This window comes from Stenella coeruleoalba (assembly GCF_951394435.1).
Source record: "Stenella coeruleoalba genome assembly, chromosome: 19".
Taxonomy (NCBI): domain Eukaryota; kingdom Metazoa; phylum Chordata; class Mammalia; order Artiodactyla; family Delphinidae; genus Stenella; species Stenella coeruleoalba.
Window position 1 is genome coordinate 2,069,747 of NC_137165.1, and position 13,978 is coordinate 2,083,724.

General features: G+C 57.0%; 1 protein-coding gene across 3 annotated transcripts in view; it reads left to right on the top strand.

Moving 5' to 3' along the window:
- EPN2 (epsin 2) overlaps nt 1-13,978 on the top strand; it is a 70,627-nt gene that overhangs the window by 29,989 nt on the left and 26,660 nt on the right. For 2 of the 3 annotated variants that reach the window (XM_079903848.1, XM_079903849.1), the window contains exon 2: nt 2,792-3,555. The exons of the other annotated variant lie outside the window; for it this stretch is intronic. In XM_079903848.1, coding sequence (XP_079759974.1) covers nt 2,961-3,555 — 595 coding nt within the window. In that variant the 5' untranslated portion in view covers nt 2,792-2,960. The remainder of the gene's footprint in view (nt 1-2,791; nt 3,556-13,978) is intronic. 3 annotated transcript variants of the gene reach the window in all.

The window sequence follows — 13,978 nt, forward strand, 5'->3', positions numbered from 1 at the left end:
AATTGCTTACCCCCATCTCGCCCTTTCTGTAGCTTTAGGAAAACAGCACGCAGCTGTTCACAGTACATTCCTCTGCTTTCTCTGACTGTAACAAGTATTTCATTAGCTCTTCCCCTCTCAAAGCCGAAGTATTTCAGAGAGACTGCTAACAGGTGTCCTTGCAAGCTGGGCCGTAGCCCCTCTTTCTCAGCTGTCCGGGTTCCTTTCCCAGCCTGGGTCCGGGAGGGCAGAGGCACCCAGCCCTCGCTCGCGGGAACGGCTGCCTTTTCTCTGCCACCAAGGGCCTGGGAGGCTCAGGGGGTGCCCTGGCTGGGCCTCGCAGCCTACCCTGGGAGGGCACCAGACTAGAGGATGGGCAGCAGAGCCTGACACAGTATCTCTCCCCCAGGACGTGGTTTCTTTTCATTACATCTTTAACCATTTGAGGCCTGTTTACCAGGACCATTGCTCTCGTGCCTCCTCGGAGTGCCTCCTGACCTGGAGGAAGGTGGCCGGGGTCTCTCCAGCCCACCTGCTTCTCCGAGGAGCAGGGCGCTCGTGCCTGCCGAGCCCCCCGTGGGTGATAGATAAAGTGCCAGGTGGGCCCGGGCCCTGGGGACTTCGGGTGACTGGTGTGACGTTGGCAAGCGTTTGCTCTGGGACGTCAGAGCCCTTCCCCTTGGAGGCCCGTCTTCTCGCCGGCGTGGACGGCCAGCCTGGTCACATCACGCACGCAGGTCCCCATCAGAGCGCCTGGCCCTGGTCCTGGGACACACGGTAGAGGGCTTGTGAGAGCCGGTTGGTCAGTGAGGGGGCAGGCTGTGCCCACCCACGCGGAAGCCCGTACGCTCTGTGGCTTCAGAAGGAAGCAGGCTTCCTGGCCTGCTGAGGGACACATGTGCGACTGTCACTAGGGTGGGCTTCTGTGCTCCCCCTGTCGGCTGGCTCCCTGTGCGGACTGGGCATTTCCCGCAGCTTCCCCTCCCGACACTTCTGTTCCCTCACTTCTGAGGCTGTGGATGGGGCCGGTGGGGGCCGTCCGTCATCCCTCTGGCAGGAGCAGCCCAGCATAGGGGTCGCGGCGAAGCAGCGGATCCTCCCTGGGGGCCCAGGCTCCCCGTCTGCACCAGGGCTGGAACGATCCTTACCTGGAAGGCTTTTTGTGGATAGCCGGGCCCGAGGCCACCCGCCTCCTTCCCAGGCCAGAGGCCCAGAGGCGGCTGGGGTGGGGTGGAGTGTGGGGCAGCTGCTGGCTTTGTCCCCGCCCGGCTGCACTGCTCTGTCCTTGGCGGCCCCTGTGGGCTCTGGGCCTGGCTCCTCCTTCTGGAGGAGAGGAATCACCCAGCAGTCACTCCCCTGCTGCCTCCCGGAAGTCTCCCCCTTTGAAGACCTCCCTGCAGGTCACTTGTGCAGAAAGTGCTCTCCGTGCCCGCCTTTGCGGCCCCCAGCAGCCGGCTGAGCTGTTCTGGATTTGCGTCCTCAGATGCCTTGTGCTCACCTCTGTCCCCTGCCAGACTGTGCCTTCCTGAGGGAAGGGACGCTGTTTCTAATCTGTTTCACAAATCTATCAGCAGTGTTTATTACCCACGTCAGGCACAGTGCTGGGCGCTCACTGGCAACCAAGCCAGCTGGGATCCCCACACTCTGGACCAGAGCCCGTGGCCAGAGGTGTGGCCCTCACTCCAGCTCCGCAGATGTTTCTTCCCTGGAGAGGTGTGTTTGTGGCAAAGGGCTGGGTGTCCTGTGAATGTGTAGCCGTCAGTTTTCTCCTCTGTGAAGTGAGGAAATTGGGGTAGAACCAGATTATTTGTAAGGTTGTACTGCACAGCTCGGGCCAGATGCCCGAGGCTTTTGAAAGCCTGGTGGAGGGCCCGAGCCCTGCCCTAGAAGGGGAGTTGGGAGCCTTTATAAGAAGTCAGAAGAGGTGGTCACGGAGAATCCCCCGCAGTTAGAAGCGTGGTGCCCAAGCCAGTGTAGACAGGCATTAGATTGTTCTAGCTGGCTTTTGCCTGGCGGTGGAAGAAAAATACAATCAAAATACAATCGGGGACTTTCCTGAGAAGCCACCGCAATGAGAAGCCCACGCACTGCAACGAAGAGTAGCCCACCCTCTCCACAACTAGAGAAAGCCCGCACGCGGCAACGAAGACCCAACACAGCCAAAAATAAATCAAATCAATAAATAAATTTATAAGAAAAACACAATCGCAGCAGAGCCGATCCAGTGGAAGTGTTTTGAAAATAGAACAGTAGTTACGGTGTTACTGCTTTCCTTCCAGAGGCTTAAACTTGAGTTTAAACTTTATTCCTTTTTTTTTTTTTTAAAGTTAACCATTTTTTAAATTTATTTATTTTTGCTGTGTTGGGTCTTCGTTGCATGTGGGCTTTCTCTAGTTGCGGCGAGCAGGGGCTACTCTTCATTGAGCCGCGCGGGCTTCAGTAGTTGTGGCACAAAGGCTCAGTAGTTGTGGCTCGCGGGCTCTAGAGCGCAGGCTCAGTGGTTGTGGTGCACGGGCTCAGTTGCTGCACAGCATGTGGATCTTCCCGGACCATGGCTCGAACCCATGTCCCCTGCATTGGCAGGCGGGTTCTTAACCACCGTGCCACCAGGGAGGTCCCAAACTTTATTCATTTTTAACTTGTAATATCGATCTCATCTTAGTTTTGAAGGGAAGATGGCATCTCTTTTGTCCTTGGGGGCTGGAGGACGTCCACTCACCGCCCTGGCTGACCAGTGCCTGCTGTTTGCAAAATGCTTGCCGTCCCGGGGGTGGGGGGCTCGTGCACAGTAACGTTTGTCTTCTTTCTCTAGGTCATGGCTTCCAGCTTCTCGGACCTGAGGCTCCAACAGAGGAAATGACCATCAGGGACCCTGCTCCAGACCCATTACGGAGACTGAACCTTCACGGGGTGCGAACCTGCCTGGGACAGGGAAGCTTCTCTCTTTGAAGGGCTTTACATTTGTCACAGAGAAAGTAAAGATGACGACTTCGTCTATCAGACGGCAGATGAAAAACATCGTGAACAATTACTCGGAAGCCGAAATAAAAGTCCGGGAAGCCACCTCCAACGACCCGTGGGGCCCGTCCAGCTCCCTGATGACGGAGATCGCGGACCTGACCTACAACGTGGTGGCCTTCTCGGAGATCATGAGCATGGTGTGGAAGCGGCTCAACGACCACGGCAAGAACTGGCGGCACGTGTACAAGGCGCTGACGCTGCTCGACTACCTCATCAAGACGGGCTCGGAGCGCGTGGCCCAGCAGTGCCGTGAGAACATCTTCGCCATCCAGACCCTGAAGGACTTCCAGTACGTCGACCGCGACGGCAAGGACCAGGGCGTCAACGTGCGCGAGAAGGCCAAGCAGCTGGTGGCCCTGCTGAAGGACGAGGAGCGGCTGAAGGCCGAGCGGGCCCAGGCGCTCAAGACCAAGGAACGCATGGCCCAGGTGGCCACCGGCATGGGCAGCAGCCAGCTCACCTTCGGCCGGGGCTCCAGCCAGCCCAACCTGTCCACCAGCTACTCGGAGCAGGAGTACGGCAAGGCCGGGGGGTCGCCGGCCTCCTACCACGGCTGTGAGTAGTGGCCGAGAGCTGGGCACCGGGGCTGAGCCAGAGCTCGCGGCCCCTCCGTTCTCACTGCTGGCAGCCGACGGCGGTGCCCTCAGTCCGCCTGGAGTTGCAGTCCCAGAGGCACTTTGGGGGTCCTGAGAGCCTCTGCTGCTCTGAGCTCTGACTCTGTTTGCGTGGGCAGGGCTGGCCCGGGGGTGGTGGGCGGGAGGCGGGCGTGGAGGCCGAGTCGCCTGCTTCCTCCTGGGGCAGGTCTGCAGCGAAGGGCCCGGCCTGCTCCTGCTGCCTAGCAACGGGGGTTGGCTGTCCTGGATCACCTGCTTGCTTTAACCTCATGTTCAGTGTCTTCCTATTGACTGGGCTGTGGGGCTCCCGACTGGCTCGGTGTCTGTTCTGCTTGAGCATCTTGGGGTGAGGTGGCGTGTGTCTGCCTCACTTGTAGAGGGAGAGGGCAGAAGCCTGTGCAGTAGCCGGCGTGGGCGAGGCCTTCCCTGCCTGTGATCGAGAGTCGTTCGGTCGCACGGTTGGGTCCGTGCTGGCAGGGGCTACTCTGTTTTCTCGCTTTGCACGTCGATGACTCTGGGTCTTTGCCCGGCGTTTGGAGGAGACCTCAAAAAATAGAAGTGGGGTTCAGGGCCTGACAGAAGCTGGTCCGGGAGCCACGTTGGCATCCTTGTCATTCGCCGACGTGGTCCCTGGAATGGCGCCTCTCTGCTTTCGCAGTGTGGTGGCGAGGCGGGGGTCCGGGCGGCCTGCGGGCTGGAGGATGCAGAAACTGTCTCTTCCTGCTGTGAAAACAAAAGTGCAGGTCACCACACCCTTTGTTTTTGGAATAAGTAACACTGTCAGCGTAAAACTTTTTTTTTAAGGCAGTTGTTTGCAGTTTGACAAACCGCTGTGGACCTTGCTTAGTTCAGCAGGTTTCAGTAGCGTCTTGAGAAGTGTCAAATAGGAGATTTGCATAGTAAGGTCAGACTCCCTGCCTCTAAGAATTCTCAGTGATTGTCAAGCTCAGAGAGGTCAGCGTTTCTTGTCCCACTTCTGGTTCCTGTCGTTTTCCCACTTAGTTTGAACGGCTCTGCTTAGGCAAAGTCTGTGACCTTCGTGAAACCCCTTGAAAGAAATGGAACCTGCACCCCAGGGGCTCTAGGGGCTGCCCTTGCGCTAGGTTGCACCATAAAAGGAAGATTGCCCTTAAGAAGCGAAGTTGTGTGTTACCCTCAGGGAGCCCCTCTCCACCCGAGAAAGGCCCCTGCAGGTGGGCTGAGTCCTGGGCCCCAGGCCTCCTCTTGGGGAAGTGGCCGCGTTTGGGCTGTATGGGCGCTGGGGGCTGCTCCTCTGGCCTGCCTTTTGCGGTCATTGTCGTCTAGGTGAGGCGGCGGCCCGTCCATCGGTCCGAGGGTGTTCCGGGGCAGGGAGGAGTGGGTGGGGCCTCGGGTCCGGTCCTACCGGCCTTGGCCTCCCCGGCCCATCCCGGCGCTGCTGTGGTCCTGGCTCATCCCCTGAGACCCTGAGCTCGAGCTGCATGTTCAGGGTCCATTCGCTGGGCCCGGCCTCTGCCGCTGCCTGTCCCTCTAATGGCCTGTCACTGTGTGTGTGTGTGTCTGTGACCCACAGCACTGGAGGCCTTGCTGTGTCCCCAGCACCGCACAGAGGCCCCGCAGGGTCAGAGCAAGGAGCCGCTGCTACTGAGCCAGCGCCCGCCCTTCCTGCCCTGCCCGCCGTCCCGGGGCTGCCCTCCTGCTGCGCTGGAGTCCTGGCCCAGCCCTGCCTCACTTGGGCCTGTGGCCTGGCTTGCGGCTGTGTGCGCTCAGGGCCTTGGGGTGGGGGGTGCTGTTCACCTAAGGCCTGGGGACAGCTGGGCTCTCCCTGCGTCCCGCTCCCTGAGGAATTGGAGGGGGTCATGCTGGCCGCAGACCCGGGCGTGGGAAAGACCGGGCCGCCTGGCCGCAGTGCGTGGTTCCAGCCTCGCCCCGCCAGGCACTCCCGGGCCTCGGCGCCGGTGGCCGGGAGCCATCTCTGCAGTGCAGGGACGCGTGCCGGGTGGAGGACAAAATGGGATGGTTTTTGCTTCTCGGCGAACTGCCGTCCTTCCTGAGATCCCCGTGACCGTGGGGAACAGAGTTCGCTCTGTTGCGATTCTAGGTCATGGTGTTTGAAGGTCCCTAACTCAGTGGGTAACGAAAATGAGGCTTCTCTTTGGATTGATTAATGGTGTATCCCGGACAGTCTACAGCTGGTGCAGGTTAAACTGAAAACAGTTCTCAGCGTTGCCCACAAGGAAATGCTCTCGGTCTGATCTGCCTTCAGTCCCCAGGGGCCCCGCCTCAGAGAAGAAAGTCTTCCCTTCTCTTCTGCTCTTACCGGAAGGGGCGCCAGCGAGGCGCCTCTGTGCCGCTTCCCGACGACCTGGAAACGGTTTCCGCTCATCGTGCCTCACACACATCGCCCCCCACCCCTGCCCCCAGGTGCCCGTGTGATCGCCTTGTTGAGCTCTGGGATGTTTCCTTCGCGCCTCTGCTCCCCTCACGGCCTGGACTGGACTCCGCAGGGAGAACCGGCTTTGCACTGTTGGGAGACGGGCAGGCGTGTTTCAAAGGCTCCCCAGAAGGCTCGCTGATGCGCCTGCAGGTTCCCAGTGCCCCCGGGGCCTACCCGTTGAGTAACTGGGGGGGGTCTGTTTGTGTCCCCCTGGCCCCCAGCTCTCCTGGGACGCTTGCACGTGAAGCCCAGGCCCGGGCCGCCCCGCGCCTGGGCCCGTGGGTCCCCCCACTCGGCACCCGCACATACGCACATCGGCAAGTTGCTCGGCCCGCAGCCCACACGGAGTTCTCTTTTCCTTCAGCTCTTGAGAAATTAAGGGTAAAATGGGTGAGCGACTTTGTTTTTAGGCAGTTTCTCAAACCCTGAATGAGTTTTAGGCAAACGCGTGCTACGTGGTGTCACCCTTTTGAGTGCTTTCCTCTCCGTATCTCACACCCTCCCCGTTGCGGGGCTGCCGGGGGCTGTCCCGTGACTCCTTGCTGAGCCCTCACCTGAGTGCCACGCATAAGGTGGGGGCTTGACGTGGGCACACGGAGGCTCTGCTTTGAACACACTGGCTTGGAATCCAGCACGGAGAGTCCCACTGACCTGGCTGTCGGAAACTGGTCTCGTGAAATGCGGGCTGTGATTCAGGGCAGACTTTCGTGAGGGGCCCAGGTCGGACCCCAGGCCCCACAGGGGAGGCCTGCTGGGCGTGGTGCCGACTCCTGGCCTCAGCTGCTGCTCTGCCCACCGTGATCGTGTTTGAGGAGGGCTTCCTGTCCTGAGCTGTGCCCGTCGGATCCTCTCCGGGTCTCCCGCACACAGCTGTAGAGTTCTTTCCTTCCCCTGCAGCGCATGGCTGCAGTTCAGTGCCCGCTTTCAGATTGCTTTCCTTGCTCTTAGCCTCCCCCTGCTTACCCACCCCCCTCTTAGAAACGATGCCCTGATCCCGGCTCGCGGAGAGCGCCCTTCCATCCCAGGGGTCCCTGTAGGGTCCAGCCCAGAGCCCTGGACGCACAGACAGCTCCCCCTGCCGGCTTAACCATGCTGCTGCCGGCCTTGGGGCACCCACAGTCCCTCATTCCCTCAGCAAAGGGCGTTTTGAGCTCCCACCGTGTGCCTCTGTCGTGTGCCCCCATCCCACTAACGGGGAGAGAGACGGTGAATGGTCAGCGCTATACTGCACGCTGCACATGAATGCTCTGGAAACCCAAAACCCAGCACAGCCCAGCGTGTGAGGAGTGGGGAGGGTGGTCCGAGTGCTGGGAAGGCCCAGAACAAGCCTGGACTGGAGGAGGGCTGGGCTGTGCAAGGTCTGGAAGGGCATCCTAGGCAGGTGGAGGCGGAGGGCTGGAGCAGTGGCAAGGCTGGGCCTGAGGGATGGGGAGCGGCCACACGTTGGTAGATGGGTGGAGGGCCTCCGGGTCATCGAAAGCCCTTTGCCTTTTACTCAGTTAGCTGGGAGCAGGGGAGGGTTTGGAACCGAGGAGGGATTGGACCCTGCTGAAGGGTGAGAAGGTTCACGAGGACCCTCTGGCTGTGTGGGGGGCCAGGCGGGCCCAGGGAGGCTGGTGGGAGACCCCTGCCTTTCTCCAGGTGGGAGAGGACGGGGCTGGACCTGATGGGGCTGAGAATGCCCGGGCACACTTTAAAGGAACGGGGTGGGTGCGCCCAGGGCTGAGAGGTGGTGGCTGCCAGCCAGGGGTCCCCGGTATCGGGAAGGCAGGGCCAGCCAGCTGGCGGGGAGCGTGCCCAGACCTCCGGGGCCTTCCACCCGGCTTTGGGCCCCATGTCGGCTGATTGCTCCCAAAGGGGTTGGGCGAGGAATTTGGCGGGAGATGGGACTCACTCGGGAGGCTGTCTCGCCGGAGCCGGTGTGTTCTGCACGTCGCGGGAGCCCGGATCTTCGGTGGCAGCTTGTGTCCGGCAGAGGCCGGCGCTGGCTGTCACGTCTTCAGGTAGGAAATCGAATCAAGAGGGGGCTGCTTGGTAGCGCCAGCAGGCCCTCGGAGGTGGCAGTTGTAGTGACACGTCTGTCCAGGCGGCACATGTCAAAGGTGTTCGTTCTTGCTTCTTGGGCTTGGGCCCCCAGCAGGGTCTGAATGTGCCGTGGAGAGGCCTCCGCATGTCTGGGCTGCTCGGGGCTGCAGTGCCTGCAGCAGCCGGAGGCTGACGGTCCCCGTTCACTTCCTGTAGGAGGCAGCGGGGCGGGGGTCATTGGCAAGGACACTGAGATGGACTCGCCCCCCCAGATCCACTCAGTCGTAGCAGCGAGGCCAGGATCTGAACCCAGAGCCCTGGCAATTTTACGGTTGTGTGGTCCACCTCGTGTAATGCTGGTTACCCCACGGGGCCCTGTGATTGTCAGAGGGTGAGGTTGAAACAGCTGTCAGAGCTGCTGATGGGGGTCGGTTGTCAGTTAGGCTGTTGATGTTGCCGTGTGCCAGGGAAGATGGAAGGTGTGGCTGCAATAGCTACACCTGTCCCTTTGTCTTTCAAGCATCCTTCGTAAAAGTGTAGGTACACAAAGTGTCGTTTCATAGACTGTCAGTAGTGGATGTGAAAAAAGCAAAGCGGGGGTTGAGTCAGGATCAGTAAGAGTTACACAGCAGGGCCATGTCTGATTCATGGCTGCGTGGTGGCCAGATTGCAATGGCCAGCTTGAAGGAAGGGGGCATTTAAAATTATAGTATAAATAAAAATAAGAGGGAAGGTCTAAGGTTAATTTTTCTTTGTGTTGGAAAGTAGATCCCATAATTTATGGGTAATCTCTGTCTATCGCGTATTCTGTGTTTGTCTTCAGAGTATGTTTCTCTTTTATCTTTGTCTCCTCGCACTGACAGAGCAGGAGCCTGTGCTCAGGGCTGAGTGCCTGACCCACGAGGTGCTCAGTAAGCAGTGAACGAACGAATGCTAAATCGACCTGAATTCTCTTTTTCTTGGTGGTGTTTTGATGTGACGTGCTCATCTCCATTGGTGTCTGCCTCTGTTAGCCTTTTGCAAATACACTTTGTGGGCTTTTCCAGAAATGTGGAAATGTTGTACCGTATCTTGAGACTTTGAGTTTAGAACAGTGTGATTCCTAGCTGTTAGATTTTGTTTGGTGATAAAATGCGGTTCCCGATTTTGCCAACTGCCCTTTCTCTGTTCCCTAAGCCACTGGCTCCAGCTGACTGCCCGGGAGCTTTTAAATCTCCCGAGGTGTCCCAGCGCCCCGGCACACATCTGACAGGTCGGAGCCTCGGGCGGGCGCGGGCAGCATGGCGCTGAAGCTCCCAGGAGGCTCCGGGCCTGGTCAGTGCGGGCCCTTCCTCCCGTCGCTTCCGCTGACCACCGGCGGCCACGCTGTTTCAGAGAGTCACGGTCAGCAGGCGACTCACCGACTTTCAGCAGCTCAAAATGGGTGTTGCAGCGGGATGAGCCTCCTCCCGCGGCCTGCTGGTGGGGAGCATGGTGCAGCTGGCGGTGTGGTGACCAGCCCATCGGGCCAGTGCCCCCGTGGCCCGCCTCTCCAGGTCTAACTGGTAAGCGCGGCTTGGGCGGCAACTAAGAACTCTGCTAGATCTTTCATGATAAAGATAATGCCTGTCCATTCCCGATGGTGTAGAAAATGCAAAAAGAAGACGGACACACTCCGTAATCTTGTCACACAGGCAGCTGTTGTTCCCATGTGGGTGTATGTCCTTCTGGACATTTTTTCTAAGCGTTTTCTTTTCTAGGGTTGCAGATGTGTTGTAGACGCAGCTCTGCGTCCCTGCTTTCTGTATCATGCTGTCGTCACCCCCCAGCTGCCTGGCCTGTGGGAATGGGTGGTGGTTCGGCTTTGTCACGGCCATCTGTCTGTGAGCAAAGCCAGTGGGTTCTTACTCTGAAGAGGAAGCGAAGGCCAGATCAGACCCGCATCCCCGGAAGCGGCTGTATGGACAGATCCGGATCACAGGTGTGAAGTGTGTTCCACGAGAGCAGAAGGAGTCTCATGTTTCATGCCGTGCAGACAGTAAAAAAGTATTACACCTGTGTTGTTCATGACCACGTGACCTTTTCAAAGCACATTTCTCAGAAGGTGAGTGCATTCGTTCACTCACTTCATAAGCCCAAGGGTGCCGGGGCCGGCGCTGGGCAGTGAGGGCTCACGGTCGGCAGCTGAGGCCTCGCGCTCCGTGGGCTTCCAGTTCGGGAGAGGCGGACACCTTCGTGGTGCGACACGTGTAGTGCTCCGAGGGGGCCGGGCAGGCAGGTCCGAGGCTGTTCTAACCCTGCGTGCAGTGGGACGGGGTGCAGTGACCCAGAGGTCACCCCTTAGCTGACTCCTTACCACCAGATTCCCAGGACAAATACTATAGTCACTGATTTTTTTCACCTCACTTCCTGCGTGCATTTTCCGTGTTGCTACACAGCTACACTTGGCTTCATAGGTTAAAGTTTGGATAGGTTAGACGTCCATACGGTGGGGACGGGGCAGTGCTGTCTGGGTTCCTGGGTGTCCCCTGTGCTAATGTGGGCGCTGCACACACTGCCGTGCCTGAGGGAGCCGCCCCTCACAGGGGTCGCTCACCATTCCCACCCCAGTCACAGCTGTTTCCAGGTTCTCACAGTGTAAATAGCCACGTGGTCAGCGTCTTTGGGCAGAAAGCCTGCTTTTCTGAGATTCTTCATTGTCTTCAATGTAGAATTCCCAGAAGTGAAAGTAGTGGGGGAAATGTATGAACATCATTCTGTCTCTTGAAATTGGCAAATGTTTCCCCAACGGACCAGGCCCAGGTGCAGTGCTGCCAGCCGGGGGGCCGACTGTGCTCAGTTGATAGCCCCTGAGCCCAAAATGGGTACTGAAATTTTTTGAAAGATCATTTCTAGTTTAATAGATGGAAATTTCCATCAAAACACTCATTTTATCTTATTTTTATTTTACATCTTTATTGGAGTATAATTGCTTTACAGTGGTGTGTTAGTTTCTGCTTTATAACAAAGTGAATCAGTTATACATATACACATGTTCCCGTATCTCTTGCATCTCCCTCCCTCCCACCCTCCCTATCCCACCCCTCTAGGTGGTCACAAAACCCCCCTAGGTGGTCACAAAGCACCGAGCTGATCTCCCTGTGCTATGCGGCTGCTTCCCACTAGCTATCTATTTTACGTTTGGTAGTGTATATATGTCCATGCCACTCTCTCACTTTGTCACAGCTTACCCTTCCCCCTCCCCATATCCTCAAGTCCATTCTCTAGTAGGTCTGTGTCTTTATTCCCATCTTGCCCCTAGGTTCTTCATGACATTTTTTTTTTCTTAAATTCCATATAAATGTGTTAGCGTACGGTATTTGTCTTTCTCTTTCTGACTTACTTCACTCTGTATGACAGACTCTAGGTCTATCCACCTCATTACAAATAGCCCAATTTCGTTTCTTTTTATGGCTGAATAATATTCCATTGTATATGTGTGCCACATCTTCTTTATCCATTCATCCAATGATGGACACTTAGGTTGTTTCCATCTCCGGGCTGTTGTAAATAGAGCTGCAATGAACGTTTTGGTACATGACTATTTTTGAATTATGGTTTTCTCAGGGTATATGCCCAGTAGTGGGATTGCTGGGTCGTATGGTAGTTCTATTTGTAGTTTTTTAAGGAACCTCCATACTGTTCTCCATAGTGGCTGTATCAATTTACATTCCCACCAGCAGTGCAAGAGTAAAACACTCATTTTATTTATTTATTTATTTTTTTTTTTTACATCTTTATTGGAGCATAATTGCCTCACAATGGTATGCCAGCCCCAGCCCCACAACAAAATGAGTCAGTCACACATACACATACGTTCCCATATCTCTTCCCGCCCGCGCCCCCCTCCCTCCCACCCTCCCCACCCCACCCCTCCAGGCGGTCACAAAGCACCGAGCTGATCTCCCTGTGCTATGCGGCTGCTTCCCACTAGCTATCTACCTTATGTTTAGTAGTGTATATATGTCCATGCCTCTTTATCGCTTTGTCACCGTTTACTCTTCCCCCTCCCCATAGCCTCAAGTCCATTCTCTAGTAAGTCTGTGTCTTTATTCCTGTTTCACCCCTAGGTTTTTCATGACATTTTTTTTTTTTCTTAAATTCCATATATATGTGTTAGCATACGGTATTTGTCTCTCTCTTTCTGACTTACTTCACTCTGTATGACAGACTCTAGGTCTATCCACCTCATTACAAATAGCTCAATTTCATCTCTTTTTATGGCTGAGTAATATTCCATTGTATATATGTGCCACATCTTCTTTATCCATTCATCCGATGATGGACACTTAGGTTGTTTCCATCTCTGGGCTATTGTAAATAGAGCTGCAATGAACATTTTGGTACATGACTATTTTTGAATTATGGTTTTCTCAGGGTATATGCCCAGTAGTGGGATTGCTGGGTCGTATGGTAGTTCTATTTATAGTTTTTTAAGGAACCTCCATACTGTTCTCCATAGTGGCTGTATCAATTTACATTCCCACCAGCAGTGCAAGAGTAAAACACTCATTTTAAAAGTGAGTTTCCGGGCTTCCCTGGTGGCACAGTGGTTAAGAGTCCGCCTACCGATGCAGGGGACACGGGTTCGTGCCCCGGTCTGGGAAGATCCCACATGCTGTGGAGCGGCTGGGCCCGTGAGCCATGGCCACTGAGCCTGCGCGTCCGGAGCCTGTGCTCCGCAACGGGAGAGGCCACAGCAGTGAGAGGCCTGCGTACCGCAAAAAAAAAAAAAAAAAAAGTGAGTTTCCTGTCTGTAAGTATTACCCTAAGAAACTGATGTAGGCATTTAACCTAAGTTTATGATTGAATTAAGAAGGAGAGAAATTACGTCTTTGTTGAAGTTGCGGTGTTCCAAGCCCTCTCCTCCCTCCCGAGCTCCTGCCTGGGGAGTTGTGGGTGCGACCCTCGCCCCAATGCTCCCCGTGAAGGTCGACTTTCCCATGGGTGTAGACAGAGCACCAGGAACCATGGGGACCCCCGGGAAACGAGTGAGGAGAAACAACCCCTTCCTGTCTTGGACAAGCCCTCCCTTCCCCACCTCGCCAGCTGGTGATCTCGTAATGGGGAGGGTCTCACCACAGCCCAGAGAGAGCAGCACAGACTCCCTCTTTTCTCTCAGGCAGAGGATGGGCCTTAAGTCCTGCCAGCAGATGACAGGGCAGCCTTTTGTCTCTGCTGCGCCCGCCCCATCCGTCCCCACTGTCTGTCTCCCGCGCTGGCTCCTTCCTCCCTGGGCTTTGGCTTCCGCGTCCGTGGGCTGCGGTGGCAGCACCCGTGTCTCAGGGTGGTGGTGACGCGTGTGTGAGCTGTGCCCTGGGGAGTCACAGTTTTGTGCTCGCTGGAAACTAAACTAGAAAATGAACACACAGGGGCCTGAGCTCCTGCTCTGTGCCTGGAACAAGCCAGGGTGGGGAGGTTCCTGGCCACAGGCGGGTCTGGGGTGTAGAAGGCCTAGGTCCCCATTCTGCGGGCCGCAGAGCACCTGCCCTGCTCTAGGTGTCCAAGAGGAACCCCTGCCCACAGAGCGTCCTGCTGGGGAGAGCGAGCGGGGAGACCCAGGCTCTCTTTCCTCCCTGAGGGAGGGGCGGGGGGGGGCGGGAGTGGGAGTGTGGTCTGAAAGCAGGAAGGAACTGGAGGACTCTAGGGCCCTCTGTGGCTGGCGGAGCAGGTGCCAGGTGCGGGGGAGGGGCTGGTGAGCTGCCCTGGGGAGTGGAGGCCTGTGTGCGGGGAGGCGGGGCCTGAGACGACGCTGGGAGAGGAGCCGCCCACCGGGGCTTCAGCGCCAGAGGTGGGTCGGAAACCCCAAATCAGGGTGTCCGCAGGGCTGTATCCTCTGAAACCCGCAGGGGAGCGTCCTGCCTGCGGCTTCCCTGCTTCTGCTGGTGGTGGCCGTCCTTGGTGT